The sequence below is a fragment of the Siphateles boraxobius genome, unplaced genomic scaffold (genome assembly GCF_051911475.1).
Source record: "Siphateles boraxobius isolate OS27281-9 unplaced genomic scaffold, OSU_SipBor_1 22, whole genome shotgun sequence".
In the NCBI taxonomy this organism is placed as follows: domain Eukaryota; kingdom Metazoa; phylum Chordata; class Actinopteri; order Cypriniformes; family Leuciscidae; genus Siphateles; species Siphateles boraxobius.
In genome coordinates this window covers 33,945,079-33,972,574 of record NW_027508833.1, presented here as the reverse complement: position 1 = coordinate 33,972,574, position 27,496 = coordinate 33,945,079, and the positions used below count along the sequence as shown (strand labels likewise).

At 40.4% G+C, this 27,496-nt stretch overlaps 1 protein-coding gene across 2 annotated transcripts in view; it reads left to right on the top strand.

The window, feature by feature from the left end:
• The window catches only part of ush2a (Usher syndrome 2A (autosomal recessive, mild)), a 238,385-nt gene that overhangs the window by 44,263 nt on the left and 166,626 nt on the right, over positions 1 to 27,496 (top strand). For both annotated transcript variants that reach the window (XM_077239789.1, XM_077239790.1), the window contains exons 11-19: positions 1,917 to 2,047; positions 9,190 to 9,385; positions 12,020 to 12,667; positions 16,639 to 16,822; positions 18,799 to 18,962; positions 20,545 to 20,703; positions 21,210 to 21,707; positions 22,941 to 23,219; positions 24,971 to 25,140. In XM_077239789.1, coding sequence (XP_077095904.1) covers positions 1,917 to 2,047; positions 9,190 to 9,385; positions 12,020 to 12,667; positions 16,639 to 16,822; positions 18,799 to 18,962; positions 20,545 to 20,703; positions 21,210 to 21,707; positions 22,941 to 23,219; positions 24,971 to 25,140 — 2,429 coding nt within the window. The remainder of the gene's footprint in view (positions 1 to 1,916; positions 2,048 to 9,189; positions 9,386 to 12,019; positions 12,668 to 16,638; positions 16,823 to 18,798; positions 18,963 to 20,544; positions 20,704 to 21,209; positions 21,708 to 22,940; positions 23,220 to 24,970; positions 25,141 to 27,496) is intronic.

Here is a 27,496-nt window from a genome sequence, read left to right as displayed (position 1 = left end):
TTCAAATGTAGGTGCGTGGTAAGCGTGATCATAATCAGCCAGAGCCACAACAACATTGCCCAACATTAAAATGGCAAACGTAATGCAAGCGGAACGAAACTGCTCGTTATTGTGTGGTTGACGGACCGTTTATCAGTTTGGACCAAAGCAGCTCGTGCCGATCTTGATCAAGCTGCACTGTTACTACACACGGCTAATAAGAGATCCAGTAAAGGAAGCATTTGAATTTGCCACAGAAGTAATAACATCGCTGCGACTCCTGCGAGATCGAGTGAGAAACATTCACATTTTTCCGTTATTAACGGATCAAACAGCACTGACGTGGAAACCAGAAAGAAACATTGTGCCAGTGTGAAATGAACTATCCAGTGTCCACAGATCAGCAACATTCACCATGGATTTACTGTAGTAACACTAACTGCAACCATGGAAGTTTGGCAGGAATAGTAGGCGATAATGCCTTCAAGTAACATTACGTCGGTTTTATTTTGACATTATGAATACAATTGCTGCCCTCAAACTAATCTGAATTAAAATAAAGCTTTGTTTATAACTACTAAAATTTTACATTTCATTTTTTCCAAGGAGCTGTTTTGTTTTATATGCTCCTAAGAAGAGTCAATTATAGGTCCAGAATTGCACAAAGTAAAAAAAAATATCATACTTTATGATGTTAGTTTTAATTTTAAAAAAGACTAAAAAAAATTAAATCAAGGAAATAACCTAAAACCTGGTAAACAGTAATTTCTAACAACATAGGGCTATTTAGGTAAACAATCTGGCGAGCATGTTGTTTTAGGCTAATAGACAAACAGCAAATTTCTGTTTAATAAAGCGCTCAGAAATGTGTCGTTTGCATATAAAAATCTCAAAAATCAAGATTTTTGGATCAACCCCACCCCCCTCCCCCCTTCTTCACTGTCACCTTTTTTACTCTGAGGAGTTTGCAGGTCTGAGTATTACAGACCAAAACAAAAACAAACATTCCATCCTGGAAACGCTCATTTCAAAGTAAAATAACTGGCTGTAGAAGTGTAGTATGATAGTGTGTTCATAGAAACGAGTATGTGAACTTCGCATGTTTCCTCAATACATGCAAACATATTATTGTATTTTTATGCTTTACTAGAGTGAAAAAGTTACATACAGCACCTTTAAACCTGTAAATGTAATTGAAACTTGAAAGTTTCAGAATTTTCTGCTTTACGTTATATATAGATTTTATTAAATATTGTGTAGAAATGTCTAAGATAATTCTATATTACCATTAAAGTAATCTAGCTCTCTAGATTATGGAAGCTTGTTTCCACCATGGAATACATTTTTTTTAGAATTGCCAGTTCTAAAGTCAGAATCGCAAGTTATAATGTCAGAATTGTGAGATATAAACTAGCAATTGCGAGTTATAAAGTCAGAATTGAGAGATATAAACTCGCAATTGCAAGTTATAAGGTCAAATATACCCATAATTAGACCTACTTCTTTCATATGTTTTATAAAATAATTTAGTATTTTTCCAATATGGCATGAAAACCAGAAATTTTTCATTACAACAGCTGGAAAAATAGCAGTGATGTAATGAAAGCATCAAAAAGCAGAGCAGAAAAATCGAAATAATGCATCAGAGCGAAAACAGATGGACATCTAATGAAGTAAATCAGGCCATGCTAACAGGTTCATTGTTTCATATGCTGGGCATCAGGCGCAGTGGCAGGTAGGGATGAAAGAGGACATTAAAATGGACACCTTAGAAAATTACACACTCTCGCCGGACCTCTCCCAAGACTGCAGTTTTTTAATTTGAAATCATAGTCCTATGATATGATTGAATTTTAATAGGTTGGCATCAATTTCCCCTCCCCCACCCATTTCCTTCTACAAGCACACATACACACTCACTCTCTTTGGGTTTAAAGGCAGGAACTGTGAGCGGTGTCAGAGTCTTTTCTACAGGGAGGTGGGTACACTCCTGTGGGCCAAGGACGTGTGTAAACCATGTGAGTGCCACAGCTCCGGGACCGTCAATGGCAGTTTAGTATGTGAGCCGGTAAGTGTAGACATGCGCACGCAAACACATTATTCATACTTTATCCACAAAAATTGTCACACTTCAAATAAAAAGGCCTGCACAGAAAGCAGATATTGATTAATTTAATAATAATTTCCACAACAAATAAGAGTGCTTTCTACAGATTTTTTTTTGCAGATTTTTGACTCCATATGATTCCATATGGTCCTACTCATTGATCTGATATTTATGACGTTAAATAACATTAAAGAATTTTGAGGTGCACAGCACCGGCAAGGCGATCTCTGTGCATATTCAAAGGAAGACATCTCAGGCTTTGATCCCCGTCTTTGTGACGGAATTGAGAATTGTAGATTCAGATAACGATATTGGCCAATCCTTCTCGAGAGGATTGCATTGATGTATTGGCTGAGGACTTTAGTATGCACAACAGCATTTATCAGTGTTTTGATCAGTTGGGAGTATGTAAAAGTGTCGTCGTGAGAGCCTCTCTCAGGAGTATTCTCCCCCACCTTTTCCTTTATCTTAGCATCATGAAAGGCATTTTGGAGGAACAGATCCATGTCGATAGATATACTGGATGACAAATTCAGAATCAATGGCTGGGTCAGCCCCATGTTAGATTGTTACCTTATTTAAATGATCAGAATGATTATTTCCTCACATATGCTAATCACTTTACACTGTTAGTTGGGCTGTTTCTTTTAGGTGCTGGGTAGGGATTGTGTTTTCTTGGCAAATTTTGGTTGAAATTTATGTAGCTTAAGTCTTATGTTTTATCCTGTTAGCGTTGTGGATAAATTATTCAGGATTTGAGAGTATTTTTATTGAGAGACTTTTTTATGATTTTGTTTATTCTGGTACATATTATATCAACCTGTGGTGTAATAGATCAAATATATTTATATATATATTCCAGTAGTCTATAAATGAATGAGGTCATAAAACGTCTCAGGTTACTATTGTAACCATAGTTCCCTGAGAACAGGGAACGAGACGATGCGTCCATCGACGCCATGGGAACGCCCCCAGCGTGACTGCGTCTGAAGCATCTATGTCAACTAGTCCAATGGAAAGAATGAGCGTCACGGGCGGGTGACGTCATGACCAGGATATGATAAAAGCACATCCGGTGCAAACCGGCATTAGCTTCGAAAATTGCCGAAGCAAGCCGATCACAGGGATGCAGGAAGTATGGCAGGGTGACGCATCGTCTCGTTCCCTGTTCTCAGGGAACTATGGTTACAATAGTAACCTGAGACGTTCCCTTACGAAGGGAACTCAACGATGCGTCCATCGACGCCATGGGAACGAGAATACCCAAAGCGCCAGAATTCCAAGTACCTGAGTGTCAGTCTGTTGTAACTAAGCACTAAGCACCTGAGAACCTGGGGCAGCATCCAGGTCCAAACTGTAAAACCTGACGAATGTGAGCGGTGAGGACCAGCCTGCCGCATCACAAACGTCTTGGAGGGAAACCCCAAATAACAAGGCTTTAGAGGCCGCCATACCCCTCGTTGAGTGAGCTCTGACCACCAAGGGACACGGATGGTCAGAGTACTCGTATGCAAGTGAAATAGCCTCGACTATCCACTTGCTAACCGTCTGTTTAGAAGCAGGAAGACCCTTCTTAGGTGATCCAAAGCAAATAAATAACTGGTCGGACTTCCTCATAGAAGATGTCCGATGAACATAAGTATCCAGTGCTCGCACTGGACACAAGAGGTTCAGCCTTTCCTGGTCCGCAGATGTAAAAGGAGGAGGACAGAAAGCCTGCAGCACGATAGGCCTCGGAATCAAGGTCGGCACCTTAGGGACGTATCCCTGTTTTGGATATAAGAATGCCTTGACCATCCCCGGTGCAAACTCAAGGCAAGTGGGGGAAACCGAAAGGGCCTGAAGGTCTCCAACTCTCTTAAGGGACGAAATAGCTAGCAGAAAGATAGTCTTAAGGGTAAGAAATTTCTCTGAAACCGAATCTAAGGGCTCGAATGGAGCCCTAGACAGGCCTTCTAGTACTAATGCCAAATCCCAAGCTGGCACCCTAGTGCGAGTTGCAGGCCTCAGCCTCAGTGTGCCACGAAGGAAACGTGTAATCAGGGGGTCTCGACCCAACGATGTACCCCCAACCAGGGCGTGGTAAGCCGCAATGGCCGCCACGTAAACCTTAAGTGTGGAAGGACATAAACCTGACGTAAAGCGCTCCTGCAAGAACTTGAGTACTGTGTTCACAGAACAGTTAACCGGATCCCACTGATGTCGGTGACACCATACAGAAAAAACTTTCCATTTCAGCTCATATAGTTTCCTAGTAGCTGGAGCTCTGGAGCTTAGGATGGGCTCAGCAGCCTCAGCTGAGAGACCACTCTCTATGAGTTGGGCCCCCTCAGAGGCCAAACCCACAGGTTCCAAATCTCTGGCCGAGGGTGAAATATTGTGCCCCCGGCCTGAGACAGAAGGTCTCTCCTGATCGGGATCTCCAAGGGAGGACCGTCTAAGAGATGGATCAGGTCCGCAAACCAGATCCGACTCGGCCAGCGTGGTGCTACAAGCAGTAGGCTTATTCCGTACTGGCGGACTCATTCCAGAACTCCTGGGAGCAGAGCAACAGGGGGAAATGCGTACAGACGTAGCCTCGGCCACGTCTGCACCATAGCATCCAGCCCCAGGGGGGCTGGGTGAGTAAGGGAGAACCAAAGTGGACAGTGCGTCGTGTGCTGAGACGCAAACAGATCCACCTCTGCTTGGCCGTAAAACTCCCAAATTTTCTCCACCGCCTCGGGGTGGACTCTCCAATCCCCTGGCCTCAGCTCCTGCCTCGACAGGATGTCTGCCCCCACATTCTGGTCCCCAGGAATATACACTGCCCTCAGGGAGAGTACCTTCCCCAGAGACCACAGGAGGATCTGGTGCGCCAGTTTGCAGAGCGGACGCGACCGCAGACCCCCCTGACGGTTCAGATAAGAGACCACTGATGTGTTGTCTGTTCGTACAAGCACATGATGGCCCCTCAGGTCTGGGAGAAACTGTCTCAACGCATTGAAGACAGCCATCATCTCCAGGCAATTGATGTGCCACGAAAGATGATGACTTTTCCACAGACCCTGAACCGAGCGGCCTTCCATTACCGCTCCCCAGCCGGTGAGGGAAGCATCTGTCGAGATCGTAACACGATGGCAAAGAGCTCCCAATACCGGACCCTGGGTTAAGAACCAATGTTTCCTCCATATAATTAAGGCACGAAGGCACCGCCGCGTGACCTTGATCATACGAAGTGGGTTTCCCCTCGGGGAGAACCCTCTGGTCCTTAGCCACCACTGTAAAGGTCTCATGTACAGCAGGCCAAAAGGAATCACGTTGGACGCTGCCGCCAAGAGACCCAACAGTCTCTCGAACTGTTTCACAGTGCGTGACTGGCCTAGCTTTAGCTCTTTGGTGGCTGTCAGGATAGCAGCTACACGAACGGGCGATAGAGTGGCCCGCATCGTCACTGAATCCCATACCACACCAAGGAAAGTGGTTCTCTGTACTGGAGAAAGAACACTCTTCTTGGCGTTGAGCCTCAACCCCAACATCTGCATATGAGCGAGAACGACACCTCGGTGCCGAACCGCCGACTGCTCTGATTCCGCCAGAACCAGCCAGTCGTCGATGTAGTTCAGAATACGTATGCCCTGAAGCCTGAGAGGGGCTAGAGCTGCATCCACGCATTTCGTGAACGTGCGGGGTGATAAAGCTAGACCGAAAGGAAGAACCCGATATTGGTATTCTTTGCCCCCGAAAGAAAACCTTAGGAACTTCCTGTGCTGAGGGAGGATGGAGATATGGAAGTAGGCGTCCTTCAGATCTATCGTGACAAACCAGTCCTCGGATCTGATTTGAGTCGCGATCTGTTTGAGTGTCAGCATCTTGAACTTGAGTTTCTGTACTGAACGATTCAACAGACGAAGATCTAAAATGGGACGCAACCCCCCATCCTTTTTTGGAACAATGAAATAACGGCTGTAAAAACCCGACTCTCTGTCGGGTGAGTACACCTGTTCTATAGCTTCCTTTGCTAACAGGGCCTTTACCTCTTGCTCCATTACCAGAGCCTGCTCGGGATGCACCACTGTGGGCAGCACCCCGTTGTAACGAGGAGGACGAGAACCAAACTGGATTCTGTATCCTTTCTCTACAATCTGCAGGACCCAATGAGAAATATTCGGCAGAAGCTTCCACGCTGCCAGAAAATTTACTAAGGGAACCAGCCTCTCGAGGCTGGTCTCTGGTGTTATCGAGACAGCCAATTCCGGAGCCTGAAACATAATGGCAGGAACTACCTGAACTGGCCGCTCTAAGGCCCCCCTCAGAGGGCGCGAAACCGATGCTGTGCCGCAGCATAGCATCAGCGACTCGCTGGAGACCGCTGCGCCCTGAAGCACCGAGGGTGGCAGGGTTGGCAGAACGGTCTCGTGAGGACCCCGAAATGGAACGGGCACCGTAAAATGAGGTGTACACCGCTCCACTTCGGTCGGGGCTGTCCTCACAGGCCTGATGCGTGAACATCAGGACCTTTTTTTTTGAACCGAAGTCTTCTTCGCCTGAAGAACGGTCCTCAGATCCGGCTTCGACTTAGAAGACTTCGGTTGAGAGGGTTGCGTCTGTCTCCAGTCTCTACGTGGAGGTGCACGAGATGCAACACTCTCTTTCTGATGCACACGATATGATGAGCTCAACGGCTGGGGCTGCTCACGCTGGGGCTGCTCAGGGGGCTGGACACGGCGAGGGATAAACTTTTTAAAAGCGTCAGCTTGTTTTTTAGACTCCTGAAATCTCTCGACGACCGCGTGGACTGCGTCGCCGAAGAGACCAGAAGGTTCAAGCGGAGCATCTAATAAAAAAGCTCGATCTTTTTCTTTAATCTCCGACAGATTTAACCATAAATGTCTCTCAGTAGCTACCAAGGCTGCCATAGACCGCCCAATTGCTCTGGCGGTCTCCTTAGTAGCCCTGAGAGAAAGATCGGTAGCCCGACGAAGTTCTCGAATATCGTCATGAGAAATTCCCTCACTACTATCCAGATCCCCCAGCAGGTCAGCTTGATAAGCCTGAAGCACTGCCATTGTGTGCAGACATGCTCCAGCTTGACCTGCTGCCGTATAAGCTTTGCCCACTAAAACCGAGGTGGCTTTAAGCGGTCTAGTGGGCAAAGCCGAGGCTTTCAGGGACGATGCGGGACCAGGCGAAAGATAGCTGGCTAAATTCTGTTCCGCCTGGGGCATCGCCTCATAACCATACTCTTTTAGCCCTCTTATTCTCGAATAAGTGTTAACTTGAGGGCTAAAAAGTCGTGAAGAGTAAGGTTTATTCCACGATTTCGATATTTCATTATGAAGATCGGGAAAAAAGGGAAGCCCTCGTGGTGGAGATAATGTCGTGGAAGATAAAAAGCGCTCATCTAATTTACTTTTAGGACGAGCGCCTTTATTCTCAGATGGCCATTCAATATTTAATTTCTCTACAGCCCGTGACATAACATCCACCAGCTCATCATATGCTGGGGAAATAAATTGTGAATCTCTTTCCCCCATGTGTGTGCTTTCACTCTCCATACTCATAACATCGACCTCCTCGGAGGAAGAGCATTGAAGTAATGGAGGGCTCTCTCCCCGGGCGGAAGAAACCGCAGTGCGTGCTTCCGACACCGGGGGGAGAGCGCTGGATCTTCCGGGTAAGGAAGGAGAAAAGGCCCGCGGACCCGTCTCCAACCCCTCCGAAAGATCCTTTTGCGATCCCCAGGAATGCATTCTCCGCGCCGCCTCGGCAGACGCGGGTCCTGATCCCTGAGGATCGCGAGCCTGCCCACTCTTTTCATCAAAGAGTGACAGGCGAGAGCGGAGCATGCGGAGCGGTAGCATTTCACAGTGTTGACACTCAGCCCCCTCGAAGGCTGAGACCGCATGCTCCACTCCCAAACAAATGACACAAAGCTCGTGTGTGTCCCCACCCGTTAAATAACGCGGGCAGGGAGGAACACACTGCTTGTACACTTGTTTCGCCATAACGTTTCCGAATAAATTGCAACAGACAACAATAAATAGACAGAGACAGTATAACACAGATCGCTTGCTGAGGCAACAGAAGCTAATGCCGGTTTGCACCGGATGTGCTTTTATCATATCCTGGTCATGACGTCACCCGCCCGTGACGCTCATTCTTTCCATTGGACTAGTTGACATAGATGCTTCAGACGCAGTCACGCTGGGGGCGTTCCCATGGCGTCGATGGACGCATCGTTGAGTTCCCTTCGTAAGGGAACAGTATGCATACATATATGATGATAATAATAATAAATCTTATTTTAGTTATTTTATTTTATAATATTTTGTAATATTCAATTTAGGGCTGAGAAACGATTAATCACATCCAGAATAAAAGTTTGTGTTTACATAATACTGTATACAGTATGTGTGTGTTCGGTGTACACATGTAATTATTTTGTTTATATAAATACACACACACATGCATGTATATAGTTAAGACAAATGTGTTATTTATATATCAAATATGTATATATAATATAAATGATATATATACAGTATATACATGCAAATATTTCTCAAATATATACATGCATGTGTGTGTATTTATATATACAAAATAATTATACACAGTACACACACATATAATATGTCAACACAAACTTTTATTTTGAATGGGATTAATCGCTGCACAGCCCTAAAAAATATATTATATTATAAACATTTAGCAAAATGTAGTTTGAACTACTTTTCCTAAAGTCCACTTGTCATCTTACCAAAGCATTGGTTTGTTATTGACTACTTTATCGCCAGCATCACGGTAGCTGTTCATGTCAGATGTATCAAATATTTCCCCCTCATTCATTCAAGCAACAGCTGGTACTTTCAATCCATCCCAAAGAAAGGATCCGTTTTGTTAAGCCACACGACCCTCTGCACAATGGCAGCTTGTGAGCTCAGGTGTTGTGACCTCTTCTCCCCCATCCTAAACCACTCCGTTCTCTGTAATGGAGATAAAAAGCATCCCAGCAGCCCAAAAGAGCAGAGCTGCCCAACCATGACTCACACACACTCACACTGCCCTGCTCAACTTGACTAATTGGAGCACGGTCACGTGACGTTCTCCTTCCTCCACAGATCGGGGGGCAGTGTAAGTGCAAGCGACATGTGTCTGGCAGACAGTGCAATCAGTGCCAACACAGATTCTACAAGCTGCAGTCGGCGCTGGCTGACGGCTGCCGCGCCTGTAACTGCAATACCGCCGGGACCGTGCAGCCAGATATTACCTGTCACCAGGACTCAGGTCAATGCCAGTGTAAGGCAAACGTAATCGGTACGTATCAAGCAGCATTGCGCCCTCCTTCGCTCTTTTGCTCTATTCTCCCATCCTTCTCTTCCTCTCTCTCCAACTTCTTTTTTCTGTCTCTCAGCCTTTCTCTCTGTCTCTCTCTCTCGCTCTGTTAATTCCCACAAACTTGATCAAATGTACAGAGCAAAAAGTAAATACATAAACAAAATAAATAGATAGTTGACATCGACTTCATTTTTGTTGACATTAAGATTTATCATGAAATGTATATGAATGTAAAAGGGAAATTTTATTGTTACCTAATTTAATTCAAATCCCAGGACGTCAACTAACTATTATATCATTTTCATTTCCCAAATATATTTAACTCCTGACCAAGATCATGACAAAATAATATATATAATTAGAAATTATTCATTTGCTACTTATCGACACTTTTTAATTTCTGAAATGAAAACATATGAAGCATACAGTACAGTAATCACTCCGCTGTGCTGCATATGTAAATGGCATGATTAAATTGTTTACCATCAAGCTCCTTTTTTTTCTGGCAAAGCCCTGTTTTTTCACAAATTTATTATGAGCAGCAGCCAAAAGGATTTTTCTTCCAGCTTTTCCAGGCATTCCAGGTCCTTTGCGATAAATCTGTTCCATTTTTTTCTTCTTCTTTGTACCTTTGAACCGTTTTCTTATGAAATGCAAAAGAATGTTACTTAGAAGATCATGTGTATTGCTAAGCCAGGATATCAAGGGCCACCTCATTTTAATTTTGTAATTCAATGCCAAGTTGATTATAATAAACTGCCCCTGTCTTCCTTATTTTTCACGCTTCTTACAAGACCTGCTTCTTTGTTTGTAGTTCCCACAGGTATTTTTCAGAAATTAGATTTGATTAAGGCAATTTATTACCTCCAGCGCGTTTGAGGCCAGCCGCAGCTTCATAAGGACAAAATTTATCAAGCGTCCAAAATACTCTGCGTACACAATGTGCTTTGAAATGTTGATGTATGAGAATATTATGCAGAAAATCATTACTGATAAAATGTGGGCTGCGCTGGTGCACGTCCCACTCCACGGGTGCACCAACGGGCAGTTAAATGCACATATCTTACTGGTTGACCAAATTCACTTCAGTTTAACCGAAAAATAATACTTAAGCTTTAAGACTTACATATTTTGCCTGCACTTTGTTCTAAAAGTTAGTAGTTAATTTCTTTTTATATTCACAGTTGGACTGCACACGGTTACCATAGCTTTTTTCCAACATCTACAAGCCATGTGCACAATGACAAATTGCAGCACCTTTGGCGTGATATTATTGGAGTATTCATCTGTGTCACATTGTGCATTTAACATAATGTTGTAATGAGGTTTAACTGTGGGTAGGGAGCAATATATTAATATCTAAATTCATTAAAGTGGAGCTCTGTAGCGAAATACACAGCAGTGGAGAAGTGTGGAGTTCTCAGTACTTATGGCTGTAAACGGTTTGCCCTGTAGGCGCTGCTCAGCAACATTAGGAATAGATTACCTGTCAGGAATATGTATGGCATATTCAAATAAGCACTGCACACGTTTTAAAAAACTTGATATGATTTGATTCCACGTAGACCGCCTTTTAGGGTCTCCAAATGAGCTGTAATTCTTTTTAGCCTCGTAGTTATTTTTTACTTTTTCGCCTTCCCCTTCTTGGGTCTTTTAATTTATTTATTTTCTTTATAGAGAAATTAAGTGTTATGCCCGAGGTGAGTAATTCATCATTGGGAAAGGGGCTCACTTAATGATGACATTACCAATTTCGTTTTTTATTCCTTGTGTAATATTTCACTGATTTATTTATTTGTTTACTATATATTACATTGTGTTATGAGATGTGGGTTATGATGTAAAGGCCATAACCAAATCATTTAAGATGTCAATGTTGGTGGTTTGTGGATGGTAAGGCTAATTTGAATAGCATTTGTTTGAACGAAAGATGAATGAAATGCTGCAATCTGCAAAAGAAAGCACACATGCTCATATATTCTGTTACTAGTGCTATCCACATAAATTGAATTTCACTTTTTTTCCCCTTAAGTAACATAATGTAATGAAAGTAATGGATGCCTGTTTCAACCTCAGAGTAAAATAAAATAAAAGTTAAATGTGAGATAAAATGTAGAATAAAAAAATTAAGTAAAACTGAAATATAAAGTCACAATTTTTTATTTTCTTTTTCTTTTTATTACGAAGTTTTGTGAAAATATTTTTTATTTGGAATTTGCAATTAAACTTTAAAAATTATTTAGGCAAAAAACCGAAAACATCACAGTTACATGCAATGAAGGATGAAATGAAATGAAATCCTGGTAGTAATTACCATGTATATATATATATATATATATATATATATATATATATATAATTTTAAATAAACAACTATATAAATAAATATTTAAAAATATATATAAGTATTTTTTTTCCCCCCAAAAAAGCCTTCTGAAAGCCGTTGAGCATCTGACAGGTCTTTCCTTTTAAAAAAGTCATAATTTTAGTTCTAAAAGCAAAAGTTTTGCCTTGTTAAATTTCTCAAGGCAAAACCTGAAACCTGCTTAAGTACCCCCTGGGGTTCTGGTTTGGAATAGCACTGATTGTTGTCTCCTCTTTTTTTACACTTAGGTCTAACATGTGACCGATGTAACTACGGCTTCAAATTCCTCAATGACACAGATCCCAACGGCTGCGTTCCCTGTGGCTGCGACCCACGGGGTTCTCTGCACCAGTTCTGTAATCCCTTCACCGGCCAATGCGAGTGCAAACATGGTGTGCGAGGCCTCCTCTGTGACACCTGCATTTCTCACTTCTACGGTCTGAATGGCAGTGGAGTCTGCCTTGCCTGCAACTGCAGTCTGAACGGATCCGTTCTCGGTACCTCGTGTGATGCGGTATCAGGACAGTGTAAGTGCAAACCTCACACTGAGGGCCGACAGTGTGACGTGTGCCGGGACGGGTACCACAGTCTGGACCGCAGCAATTCTTTGGGCTGTCTGCCTTGCCAGTGCGAGCTCAGAGGCACGGTGAATGGCTCAGATGTGTGCGACAAGACCACGGGCCAATGCACATGTAAACACAACGTAGAAGGGCTGAGGTGTAATCAATGCTCCGTTCACACCTACAACCTGAGTTCTGCCAATGCCACACATGGATGTCAACCATGTCAATGTGACCACATGGGTACCGTCCCTGCAACCGTGTGCGATCCTGCTAGTGGTCAATGCGTGTGCCAGCCTACACGCTACGGGCGAGACTGTGGAACCTGTAAACCAGGTTGGTGCTTTGAGACTGATTTGAATATCTTACTATGTGTGTATTTACAAGGTGTATCAGGTTTTGTAAGCTCATTATACTGTGTTGGCGATGCCAGTGAAGTCTTCGCTTTTGTTGTTTACCGTGATTCCTAGGCATTGCGCATCACATTTGAAGTGTCCGAGTAAACATCTTTTGAATTACAAAGCACTCTCTTCCTTTCCTTAACTAATGACTCCCTCGCATTTTGTTCTTGGCTCTGCAAGCTGTTGCATTGTTTTGTTTTTCCTTTTTCCCTAGATTGTGCCTGGGAATTGAATGTGTTTGGCAGTCACTTTGGCCGATGGCGTTTAACTAGCATAGCTACAGGCCATTCCTCATGTACCCTCAATCAACCCCCTCAGTGGTTGTTGGGCCAGCACTGGCCTCATGACTCAAGTGCACTTCAGGGGGTGCAAATGTTTGCACTTCTCTTATTCTTTGCAGCATAGTAAGTGCTAGAAGTGCACTGCCAGGGGTCCAAGTGTCAGTGTGGCAGGACCAACTGTAGCAGCTGGTCCCTTTGTATTCATAATTAAGATTAACCCTCACTGTTTCACCGTTTACTGTAAAACCAACTTGCACTTTTATACGCCTAGCACAGTCTTCCAAGGAAGTTACTCTTCCTTTAGAGTACTGTAGAGATTTGTCCCTATTTGTAATTTGGATAGTTGATATGCTAATGCTGTATTATCTAATAAAAAAGTTGTTAAACAACCCTTAAACCCTGATGATAAAACAACGCAGACTAGTTTAGACCAGATTGAAGAACAAATTAAAGAAGATTTTGTAGGCCAACTCAGAAGTTGCGTCACCCTGGATACAATGGATTTTTTTTTATAATGGCTTTTGAATTATCGCAGAAAATAAGCTTTGTGACCAACACATGTTTATGACACTTAGACATTTTGTTCATCAAGATAATCATCACAATTAACACAACATTTATGAATTTTAAGCCTATAATCTACAGAGGTAAAAAGCTAAAGTTAGGCTGTATACTAATTAGACCACGTCATGACTTAATAACTCTTTTAATCTTTATTTATCTACAAGTTGGAAAGTTTGAGTTATAATAGTTTGCAATTGTGTGAGTATAAACACAACAGTGAGTAAATTGTTAAATATCCTCGACAACCACTGTGGCCACAGTGGGGTATTACTGATGTATTTTATGCCATATAATGAAGCGTAAAAACCTCTTGAGCTTGTGTTAACCACAGATCTTAATAATGAAATAAAAATGCTACTTGTGTGTATAAGTGGCATTTTTATTTCACTTTATATCTGCAAATACAGTTAAAAAAATGTTTAAATTTGAAGTATAAAGTGAAAATGCCCAAAATATAGTTTTTTTTGGTATTTAGAAATATAGCTTTGTCTGGTCATTTTAGATATAAGCTTAAGCCAGTTTAGCTATGCTATTTTTTACAGCAGGGAAACCATGCTCACCAACATCCACCAATGGGCCTATGCATATGATATGAGGGCGCTAAGCTCGCACGTTAACCAGACAAGGATGTGCGGTCATTTCTCCCCTAGCTCGTGCCTCCCCACACATGATGAAATAATGCGGACGTACCTGCTGCTCACCAAAGCCTCGGCCGCCCATGCTGGCACATAAAGCATGTGTACGGAGAGTGGGGCTGGCAGGAGTAAATTGAAAGCACAGGGAGCGGGGGGAGATCCATTTGGTGGAGGGTGGGGGGGACTGATGACTGTGTTTCTGCAGGCCCTCCCCAGGCTCCCCCTCACAAAGCCCCTCTGTCGTATTTCACCGGAGGGGAAGCAGCCTGTGATTGAAACATCTCAAACTCAGCGCCCCCTGTCTGATTGATGAGTGCAGGAGCCTGACGGAGCCCTTGAGATTCAACTCGTACTTTATTCTTAAGAAGATAGACAAAAAAGTAGACCAGCACACTCTTAAAGGCATATTTCAACCACAAAATTGATACGTACTTGATTTTCTTTCTTCAGTGAAAGCCAAAAGGAGATTTTAGTTAGAATGTATGAGAAGCTCTTTTTTTCTAAACAAAAGTGATAATGATGTACTCTACTTATCCCATTAAAGGGGTAAGTCACCTAAAAATGAAGATTCTGTCATCATTTACTCTCCCTATGTCATTCCAGAACTTTGTGATTTTTTTTCTTCTATAGAACACAAAAGTATTTTGGATGTTCAAACTGTTAATAAAATAATTTGTCCATACAATGAAAGTCACTGGTGTTCAAAACAACATATGACCTTTAAGTCCATTAAGTCCTACTTAAGTGGGTCAAAAAAATAACTCTTAATTTCAACTATCTGCATTTAAAATACATTTAAATTATAATACAGTGATGGTCTGAATTAATGGCACCCCTGGTAAATATGATAAAAAATGCCTGTAAAAAAATAAATCTACATTGTTTATCCTTTTGATCTTTCATTCAAATAATGTGCAAAAATCTGACCTTTCATTGAAGTAAAATAATTTAAAATATGAGGAATCACAAAGGCCAAATTAGCATAATCATCCATCACAATGAGTAAAAACCAAAGAATATTGTTCTGATGTGCATCAATAGATTGTTGAGCATTATAAAATAGAAAGTGGTAGTGAGAAAATAGCTAAAGAATTGAAAATCCCCATTTTGACCATCTGGCAATAATTAAGAAGTTCCAATCAACTAAGGATGTTACGAATCTACCAGGAAGAGGATGTGTCTATATTGTCTTAATGCATTAAGTTTGAGTGGCCAAAGATTCTCCAAGGATCGCAGATGGAGAATTGCAGAGATTACTTGAGTCTCAGGGCTCAGAAAGCCTAAAAAATATATCAAACAACCCCTACACCACCACATGTTGTTTGGGAGGGTTTCTAGAAAAATCCTCCTCGCTCCTCCAAAAACAAACTCCAGCATATTCAGTTGTCAGACACGACTGGAACTTTAAAAGGGATGAGGTTCTATGGTCAGATGAAACTTAAAAAGGGCCTTTTGGCAGCAAACCCACCAGATGTGTTTGGTGCAAGCAGGGATAAAAAGTACCCCATGCCTACGGTTAAATATACTGCTGGATCTTATATGTTGTGGGCCTATTTTTTTGCTGGAGGTCCTGGACATCTTGTTCAGATCTATATGGTATTATGGATTCTAGCAAATACCAACAGATAAAAAATCTAAACCTGACTGCCTCTGCTATAAATCTTATAATGGGCCGTGGTTGGATCTTCCACCAGGACAATGGTCCAAAACAAACATCAAAATCAACACAATAATGAGTAACTGAGCACAAAATGAAGCTTCTGTCTTGACCGTCCCAGTCCCCTAAACTGAACCATATAGAAGATGAGTGGGGTGAACTGAAGAGAAGAAGCACCAACCTGAACTTGTGAATCTGAAGGATCTGGAGAGATTCTGTATGGAGGAATGTTCTCTGATCTCTTGTCAGTTGTTCTCCAAACTCATCAGGCATTATAGAAGAAAACTAAGTTATCTTGGCAAAAGGAGGTTGCAAAAAGTATTTAATAACAGGGAGCCAATAATTATGGCCAGCATGTTTTGGAGAAAAGCATTTATTTCATAATGTGATTTACCCCCCACTTTCAATTCTTTTACTTCAATGAAAGGTTAGATTTTTGCTAATTTTTTTAATGAAAGATCAAAAGGATAAACAATGCATTTTTTTTTACAGACATTTTAGATCATATTTACCAGGGGTGCCATTTATTCTGACCACCACTGTATATTTTCATATCATTGTAAATAACATGCAATTAAGTGTTTGAAAAAATTACATTCATTTGCACTTTTCATACTCTTTTTAAAAGTGCGTTGAAGTGTACCTCTTTTTCTCAAGGAAATGTTGACAGATTTTTTTATTTTCATAGTGATAAAAAAGAGAAAGTAAAGAAAGAGCACACAATAAAATGCATAATGTGTTTGTGTTTCTTCACATCCTGTCATTGCAGGTTTCTTCCTGTCCAAGGCGGGTATGAGCGGGTGTGAAGTGTGTGAATGTCACTCGGTCGGAGCAGTGGGGCAGGTGTGTGCTGTCCACTCAGGGCAGTGTGTGTGTGCTCACCCATCACTGACCGGTCGCAGATGCGACCAGTGCCAGGATCTCTTCTTTGGCTTTAATCCAAGTGCTGGCAGGTCAGTGCTATAGTCTAACACCCTTATTTCGGTCATGTTCGAGAAAGACGTTTGAAGATATATCTTCAAGTTAAAAAGAAGAGTGTAAATCACCGTCAAAAATGACTCCAGACCTCCCTCCCATCACCTAGACTGAACACCTAGTGAATAAAGCCCATTAAGAAAACCATGCACATCACTTTTCATAGCGATTTGAGCCAGTTAGCTGCTTACTGGTCCATGGGTTCAGACAGAGCCAGCAAAGGTCAAATTAGCCATTAAAGTATCCCACCTCTAAACGAGGCTGCATTTTAATGCTCTCTGCATATTTGATTTGTTGGATACATCAATTAGGTTGTAAATACATCATATGTTAGCTGTCTTAATGATATACTCCAAAGCAGCCGCCCAGCTTGAACATATGGCCTAAGTTGGGGATGGAAAACTTGGCATTCTCAGGAGTCAGTGGATTGGAAAATTATTTTTCATGTTTTTTTTGTCTCCGTTTCCTACATACGGCAGATTTTCTTTTGATTATTTTTATATTTAAGTCTTAGCGGTTTAGTTGAAGTCTCATTGAATGACCTTCCTAAAGGCTTTTAGGAGATAGATAACTACTCCAGCCATGCTGGGTGAAGAAAAGGAACAGTGGGGGACATCGTCAGCACTTCCCATATAAACCATCGTTTACCTTTTAAGTGTCCCCCCCACACAAAAATAAAAAATATGATGTTGGGATGCACAGTAGGTAGGGAGAACATTAATTGTTAGCTGGTGAGATGCAAATAGCATGAGTGCGTGTTTTCAATGCATCAACAACAGGGCTACCGGACATCACAAATTGTTAATCCATACGAGTCGTGACAGATCACTGCATACGCAATCCATCCAGCTGCACTCGTTCGCCCGGTAAGGATGAAAAATGAACTATTTAAACTGATTAGAGGGGAAGCTTGAACTGCATCAGGAGATCCTACACAGTAAAGATTTCTTTATCTAAATATTATAAACTCATTTGTCCGCCCCGGAATCAATAATACAATGCATCTTATTTTGTTTTCTTATATTGGGTCGTCCGCTGCGGACCACCTAATAGAGGTAGTTAAAAACCCACAATATGGTTAGGGAAGATTAGCCATCACAGAAAATGACAAACATAGGCTACATGGAGAATGGTGCTTGGCTAACCATTTAACCTTGGAGGGAAAAAGTTTTATTTAACAGAAGTGTAGGTCATATTCATATCTGCTCACTGTTTTTTCTTGTTGCCAGTCAAACTTGCTCAATTTCTTGTCTGCAAACTTTCCAGCTCTATTTGCAACACCTGTTCTAGACAAACGTCGAGGAGCAATCTGGAGTCATTTATTTGATAGCTGCAAGCTACTGATATATTTAAAATATGGAGAATGTAAGCATGTGGAACATCACAATATTGGTACTGATCACAGAATTTGAAACCTCAACTGGCTTCATTTTTGCATGACTGGGGAAGGAAAAAAAAAAGTTCACTGTCTCCTTCCGAGGAGTCAAGGTCGAACCACATTAGGAAACGGGTGGCTTTGCCCAAAACACCCCTCTAGTTGACAGAACAAATTTTCAGCTCATTAAGAGTCTGTGGCTTTTATCAGCTGCTTTCGAGGGTGTCAGGCGCTTGGCCCCCACATCACCCGCTGCTGGCCCCTCAGGGCCTTTTCTCCTCCATCCCCTACACCCCTCCCAGAAGTGTCACTGACAGGTGCATCTGTGAATGCCTCCATTTAGTCCTTCCCTCACAGTCACACACGCACTAAAGCGCACACATTCACTTTGTGCAACTCTTCATATCTTAGCCTGTCGGAGAGACTCACAGTTTTTTGTAAATAAAACTGGACTTGTTACTTTTGGTTAATTACCTGATTTCATGTCCTCTACAGAAATAGTCAATGTCATCAGAAGTGATACTGTTTTTTATCTTATGAAAATGGTTTTTGTGTCTCTTGTGATCTTCATGTGCCTAGGTGTGAGGCGTGTGGATGTGATCCTGTGGGGGGATTCAATGGCACATGCCACCCCCAGACGGGGCAATGCTTGTGCAAGCCTTATGTGACCGGAGATAAATGTGACGCCTGTGTGGAGGGAGCCAGTCACATGAATCCAAACAACTACCTAGGCTGCAGTAAAGGTCAGAATCAATATGTACTTGAGGAATAGTTTTATAGCAGCGTTATTTTAGTATTATTTATATAATATTATTGTATTTATCAATATTATTATAATTTTTTTTAATTTTAGGAATTGTATGTGCTTTTGTAATTTTTTGTATTTTTTGTATTTTTAAATATTATTATTATTATTATTATTATTATTTGTACTTTATTTCAGTAAGTTGACAAGAAAACATTTGTAATTTTTGTTTCATTTAAGGTTTACATCTAATATCCATATTTTATTTCAGCTTAATTTCAGTTAATCAAAATTATTTTAATTGATTTTAGTTTTACTTAACTATAGCAACACTGATTAATAGGCAAAATTTTAATATTTATTCACGTAAACATGTATATATTAATAATTTGTAACTGATTTTAAATAGTTTTACTTTAGCATGTTGATAAGCTGATGTCACAATACTGCAATGAGCATAACAACATATGCACAATACAAATAATACATTTTATTGACACCAAGCTAATTTTTATCAATCATTTTTCAGTATTAAATTACAGCTAAATTAAGTTTATTTCTAATCAGCATGATCCCATGAAATGAAAATTGGTGTTTTTGTTGCATTCATGTTGTCTACGTTGAGCTCTGGGTTGCACTTGCACTCATACTTTATTTATTTTTCCCAAATATAAATTGGTTTTGAAGGAAGTAAGTGGAATGTATTAATTTTGAAAGTATCTTCAATGCTCTCGTACATGATTTCAAGCATGATGGAAATTATGACAGAAATTAAAGGCTAGTGGCTAAAAGAGTTGCGAGCCCTTCGATTTATACTACTCCAACTTTGGTTTTTAAATAGGAAATGCTTCAACATAGAAAAGAAAGCTCGTCAAACCATGTCATGGTTCCGGAACCAAATCGCCTTAAATAGTAAAAATTATTTGGCTCAACATTCCATTTGGCTCAAAAACGGGAAAACGGGATCATATCAGAGAGTTTCTTTATTGTAGTGACTGTAATTTAAATGCAGATTTCTTCAATATAGTCAAATTGCTTTCTAAGTTTAACGCAAGAGAAGCACACCTAAGGTCAAAATTCACTGCCGTTGCGCAAATGCTGTGATATTTACGCTGGACTTATTACATACTTTATTCAAAATACATACATTAGCTGACACTCAAATTTAATCATGTTGCATCCATATGTTTTAGCTGAACATTTCTTTGTCTACATTTCTGATCATTTCTATATCTCTCTCTCATGATCTTATTCCCTTCCTTGGTTCAGTGCATATCGGGTCTATAAACATTCAGCATGTATACGGAAAGGTGACCTGTTTATGGGTCTGTATGCGTTTAGAGCGTACAGCACTTAACCTCACCGAGTCTCTTAAAGCCCTAATGTGTCCCTCCAGTACAGTGTTTTTATTAAGTTAGCATTATTTACATGTAGCAAATGATTGTTGCTCTTGTATATTCATAGTCCATTTTCCCTGTTAGCTAGCAGATGTGGTGCTTTAACCTTGTCTCTTCCACCTCTTAAGTTCTTTTTCACGGATTTATCAGCAATATGCATTGTCTTAAACCACTCCTGTTCAGATCCCCGACAGCAGCCTCCTCCCCTCGGCCGGGTTCTGAACTCCACGACCATAGACCTGAGCTGGAGAGCCCCTGACTCCCCCAACAGCAATGCACTGACGTACACTCTACTCCGAGATTCAGAGATCATCCAGACCAGCTATAGCCAGCACCCGTTCGGTTAGTCAGACTAATGCAGATTTTCTGAACGCCTATATAGTATATAATATAATATTGTGTTCTGGAATTAAATGATACTTAAACTCTGTGTCCTAATCAAATGTGATGCAATAATATTGATTGATTCAAATGATATCATAGAGAAGACCCTGGAGACTCTCATTACTGTGTTAATTTGACCTTTTTATATCATGGCAATTTTAGTTCATGTTTCAAAATGTCATGTGGTTCATTGATGGTGAAGCCTCAAATTAAATAATTAATTATAAATCCTAAATCATAAGTAAAAAATGTTTTACTTGAGCATCAAATCAACATATTAGAATGAGAATAAATTGCATTTATTTCACAATATATTTTTTTTTACTTGGCCTTGAAAAAACATTACTAGGCCTTGATGTCCAAGAGACTGACTCCCGAACTTTTGAATGGTATTGATGTCATTGTTCCACTAACATTTGTCATCAATCTTATTTGACAGCTTCCTTATTCTCTTTCTCATACAGGAACTATGCATTACATAGACGCCGATTTGTCTCCTTATACAACATACTCTTACCAGCTCATCACCAGTAATATTCGTGCTAACACCAGCAGTGCCGCGCTCAGATTACGCACCCTGTCTTCTGTCCCCGAGCAAGAGGAGCTCCAATTAACCCTTGTGGGTCGAGCCAAACCCACCAGCGTCTCCTTTAACTGGACTGAGCCCTTGAACACCACTGGTCCGATGGACAGCTATACTCTGAGCTCGATACATGATCTGACCGGAGAAGAGAGGATCCACTACACAGGACTTCAAACAGAGGCTACTGCTGAGGAGCTGCAACCATTCACTCGATACAACTTCAGTCTGCAGGCTTGCACTAACGGAGGCTGTGCTCGCAGCGAGAGTCTGATCATCCTCACCGCTCAGATACCTCCCCAGCAGCAGCCTGCACCCAGAATCACAACCCTAGGGTCCTTTCAGCTCAAAGTGGACTGGGAACCTCCATTGTTACCCAACGGTATTGACACCCTTAGAGCATTTTTCTCTGTTTTATTTGAAAAATAGGGGGCACACATTAAAGCATTGGTATATGCCAGTGGTTCTCCGACACAATATTTGATTAGCCCCTCATATATGCCATAATATGTTTTCGAGATTGTGCTGTTGTAATTACGACAAGGTTGCTTGTTTTCAAACTTAGTTATTTTTTTTATTTTTTTACAGAAACTAGGATAATCAACATATGAAATGAATTAACCACAGTTGTTTTGTAATTTCAGAAGATTTCTTTTATTTCTTTTTTTTTAAACATAGTAATTAAATAATTGTTAGTCATTCTGCAGCTCCCATAGAAATTTGATGCGGCCTCTTGGTTGAGAATGTACGTTTTAAAAGGTCATGGGGAATGCGTTCCCATTGTTATAATGATCGCTACCCCCTGATTTTTACATATTTTTGGGGTATTTTGTTTCATTTTGTGTACTTTTTTTTTCTTCCACCAGACCTAATATGATGAAAGATGTTAAACTTGTTGACACTAATGATGTCTTCTTTCATTTAAATAGTCACCAAATATATCTCTCCTTTTTTTAATTTAGAGGGAGTATGATTTTGTTGGACATCATTTATTTAACAGTGATTCCTAAATGCACACGGCAGAGCTGCTCTGTCGTAGCTTCCTTTTTAGCAGTCTCCAGCTACATCATTACAATAATGAGAAATACTATTATAGAGATGCCATTTGATCTCAGCCGGGATGAAAATTAATTCCTTACGAACTTTAATCTACAACCAAGAGGCTTGATTAAGGCTCAGCCCATGCTTCATTTCGCAATATAAACTGATGGGACTGTGCGCCGCAAAGAAACATTTCACATTTAAAACAGTTGATTGCTGCATACAATTATGTATTGTGCCTCGCGCCATTAAAAGCGCCGCAAAATAGCCCTCTGTATATCAATGACTTTTAATGCCAGTTATCATGCTTTTTGCCAAATTAGCTCATTAACATGGACCATTATAAAGTGCCCTTAGAGGATTCTCTCAATGAATTTCCTCTCCGTTTAATTGTGTCTATCTGATTCTCTGTGTCTGCCTCTTTTTTTCTACATAATTTCATGCAGCAGCTGTAATTGTGTAATTGTCAATGGCCGGTCTTACATCTCAATATCTTCTGTCTCTTTCTGAGGCTTAATAAGGGATTGTGGAAGAAGGTATTGTCATATATATGTCTCTTTCTTTCTTTCGCCAGGTATAATTATCAGGTATGAGCTCTTTATGCAGCTGCTGAATGAGTCGCAGAGAAATGCCACCAGTCACAGTCCAGAGCAAAGGGTTTTCCTCAGTAGTGGCTGGCTGAACCCACGGCCATCAATGAGTACAGCCAATGAGAATGCTCTAACTCCACCTGAGAGCAGTGCGGTGGTTTCAAATCTAGAAGCATTTTCCACCTACCGCTTCAGAGTGCTCACAGTTAACATGGCCGGCAGTACCCTGTCAGAGTGGGCATTGGGACGTACCGCAGAAGGAGGTCAGTTGAACACACTTTGACCTATCAAAGAAAGCCATTTAAACAAAACCAAAGCTAAACTAGGATGACTGCAACTATAAATGATATGAAACTTTTATATTAAATTTTAAAAATCACTCTGGTTGGGGACGGCTCTTTTCATTTTGTTTTATATCCGAGGAGATTATGGAACAAATTATCTTGAACAACAATCACAACAGTTTGAAATAAACAAGTATAGCATTTCATAGGCCACAAACGCGGCTCCATCCCGCAGAGAAAATCCTGTATCTTCAGTCTTTATTCAGATGGGAGCCCTGGAGAATTGATTTTGAGAAGATGCTTATTAAGCAGAGAAAGAATAGGTGGCTAGTGTTACTGCGTAGAATGACAGTTCCTGAAAAACGGAAATGAGGAATTAGCATAAACATGTGAGGGATTGTTTATGTGGGATAAATTTTCACCACAAGTGCTTCACAGGAAGGAACCCATCCAGGCTTTCTCTTTTATTCAAAGAGAAGACAGCTGAAGCTCCATTTAGTGTTTCTGTCAACGCCCTCTCTATATTTTGACACTTGGAGGGAGGTGTACTTTATATTTTTATATCTCGCCATGTTTTTGTTTGACGAGATGCACTCGAATTTGCGCATTTCCTTGTCAAAGGTTGTGTCAAGAGGACAACCCAACAGCTGTTTGAAGTGAGTCAGGATTAATCAGTGTAGAGCAGATTCATTTTGGCAGTTATTTAATAAAGAAATTAAAATGTATAAAGTATGCTTTTCAGTGGAATAATTATGGAATAATACAATTTTATTGATGTATTTTTTCCATTATTTAGTGTTGTTTTTCCAGTAAAAATATATAAAACCTTACCCAGCCATTAGACATATTAATAATATTATTTCCATCAGTTAAAATGACAAATAAATGTATATTCTGAGAGCAAGTAGAGTAGATACACTGCACAGACAAGTATGATTAATTCACACCTGCAATCGCTCTCTCACTAATGCATTCAAATAAATGTTATCTTATTGTACTAATTTATCTGTATCTGATTTAGAACAAATTCGATCCAAGTTCAAATTCTGGCTAGAGGATTCGGGCTTCCAAAATCAACATCAAAATTTGTTCTCTAGTTTTTAATCTTATTCTTTTTTGTTGAATGTTGTTAGGTTTGTGCTTAAAATAATGAAAAACAAAATGAAGAAACTATTCTAGTTTTCTCTCAAACAAGTCTTAAAGGGGTCATCGGATGCCCATTTTCCAAAAGTTGTAATGATTCTTTAGGGTGGTCATGTAAAGTTTGTAATATACTTTGGTTACAATTCCTCAATGGTTGTGTAAAACAACACCCTTTTTACCTCCTCAAAAACAGCTCTGTTCACAGTGACCTGTTTCGGTGCAACTGCTCACCCCACCCCTCTCTTCCATGGGGGGTGTCGAATGGCTGTGGGCAGAAATATGATAATACGGGACAGTCCGTCAGTGGTCGTGGGCGGAGCATGAGCATTATGACATCATGGTGCTCAGAAAATCCAAACGACCTGTTTATTGATTATTTCATAGTAAGGTGGTTGTGTCCACACACTGCAAAGACACATTTATATGCAAACACCATATAAAAGTGAATTTTGCATCCGATGACCCCTTTAACAGCCTAAATGTTGCAAATTTTCGTCACTGGTAAATTCATTTGCTGAAAAACAAGACAGAAGTGCTGATTAGGAAAATGTTTTTTATTTTGATGAATTATCTGTTCTGCTCCACAGTGCCAGAGTACATGCCCCCTCCTCAGGTGTCTCCTGTGTCCTCGTCCTCACTCAGAGTAAGCTGGGAGACGCCACAGGACAACGATGTCAGGGGCGAAGTGACTGAGTACAGAGTCAACCTTCACCAAGAACAAATGTCCAACCCATATGCTCCACCCATAGTATCTCAGGTATCCATTGCAGCACATTAAACTTTTTTCCTGATAGAAAAGGGCCACTGCCAGAATATGTCTGATCTGTCTTTGAAGCACTAGACTGCGGCTATATTGTCCTGTGCTATATTGTTGCCTCATGCATCACACAGAACACTTCCCATTGCTCCAGTTTTTCAAGTTTTTCTCTTCCATGTGTTGCTATATTGAAAAAAAAAAAGTTTTCATAGAAATCCTTTTTCTTTTTACCCCAATAACCTTAATTTCTGTCCAGTTTCATATTTCCATAGCTTGTGGCCTGTGTCCCAGTATGCATGTGGCGTGGGCTGAACTGTCCACAAAGGTCTCCTCTCTTACTCAAGTGAATCTTTGTGTTTCTTTTTCTTCGTTCGGGTAGCAAACCTTTAAAGGTTAAAGTAGTGTCATCTCCTGCATGTTAGTCTGTATTTAAAGCACTGTTTTCCATATCAGAATCACCTTCCCTGTCTTTGTGGCAAATGTTTCAAGGATGTTTTTTAAGATTACTTTTCTTGAACAATCCTCTTTTTAATTGGAATTCATTATCTTAGATTTTAATTAGCTTGATAAGTGTATGTTAGCATTGATGTTTCCCATCAGTAACCTACAGATATGCACTTTTTTAATAAATATGTCAGGTCAGGCAGGTATTGAAAGCTCTGGGGGTGTGATCTATGCGGCATGTATCTACATGTGTACTGGGCGGTTGTAAGAACTATGAATTACCATATAATTTACAGTATGAAACAGCAAAAGTACATTCTCCCTATGCTATACATCACATATGATTATATTTTATATCAATTATTTTGTTATCAGTAATGAACATTAGGGTGTTTTTCACATTTTCTGTTATTTAATTCATTGGATAAAATATCACAGAATCTGACACTGTTTTTTACGGAGAATTGCTGGCAACCACTGCTGCCTTTTCCTTCAATTTAACAGAATATATATATATATATATAATTTTTTTTACAGGGTAGATTTTGTTACTATATTCTAGTAACTAACTCCAGCTTAATTTTAGTTGAATTAGTTGTTATGAGTAGCTTAACAAGCTACAGTTTTAAAGTAGCTACTCCAACTTTGTTGTATAATGCTGCCTTCACATGCCATTGGAAATTTCCTTCTTCCCACTTTTGAAATTGTGATTATGAGCTCTTCGCAACGCAACGTGCTTTGTTGTCAGAAAGAACAGGAATCATGCCGTACACCAGGTTTGCTATATATTAGAAAAAAAATCGTATTAAAGCCAAAATGATATTTAGTGTCCCATTCATTGGCAAACATATAAACATTACAAAGGCTATCTAGTCAGCTTGTTGACAATTCTGGAATTTCGGTCAAACACAGGCTATTTTTGCTGTGTATAACATACTATTCACTTCAGATTCATATATGTAAGTATGCACTACTGTAATGACAAGACAAGGTGATGTTGCTTTTGTGAAAAAAAAAACTAATATAGAAAACAGTGGGCAGAGCCCCACCAAAATATTCATCCAAAACATAGAACATTATATCAATTGACTCAATAATACATTTTAAATGTGTTCAGCATCCTGCAACAAATATTTTTGGATTTTCTAGACAATTTTAAGTCGTAAAGTGAGCAGAATATATATTAAAATTTAGCGCATGGCTTCGGCAGGCTTGTATTATGATATCAGTCTTCCCCAGCTCTACAGCACCCCACAATTTTCCAATGTACAGCTGTGGTGAAAAATGGAACTGCAGTGCCCTCTAATTGAGAGCCATTGGGGCAGATTTCAGACTGCCCCACTTATTTTCACGTTACCTTGCATAAACCTCACTCCAGATCAAGACGATATAAATTACCTTCACGTGTATATTAGTCTGCATCAGGTCAATAACTAGTTGGCATCTCTGATCTGCCTATGTGGAGTAGTATATCAAATTAATGAAAGTATACTGTAAATCCTTTAGTTTAAACATGGTCATGTGAATAGCCTTTATATAGTTCTATTGTATTTGTTTGTTCTGAGAATAGACATGACCTTCTTTTCCTCACTGGACTTCCACCACAACTTGTAATATTCTAAAACAACATTCGGAGAAAATAAATACTACTACATTAAGCCAATTCTAAGGTGGCATTCTATGGCTGTGTCTTGTTTATTCAATCCAGCCAATCAACGTTAGAGTGCCACCCTCAGGCTGAATAATGCCTCTGCCAAAAGTGTTCTACATGTGTTCAGCAATTAGAATATAAACTTACAAAATATTTATCCTAAACTAGTGCTAAGACCCAGAATCTGCCCTATCTAAATTTACATTTAGGATTCGCTACTGAAAGAATACCAGTCACAGCAGCAATCGTTCTCCCTTCCGC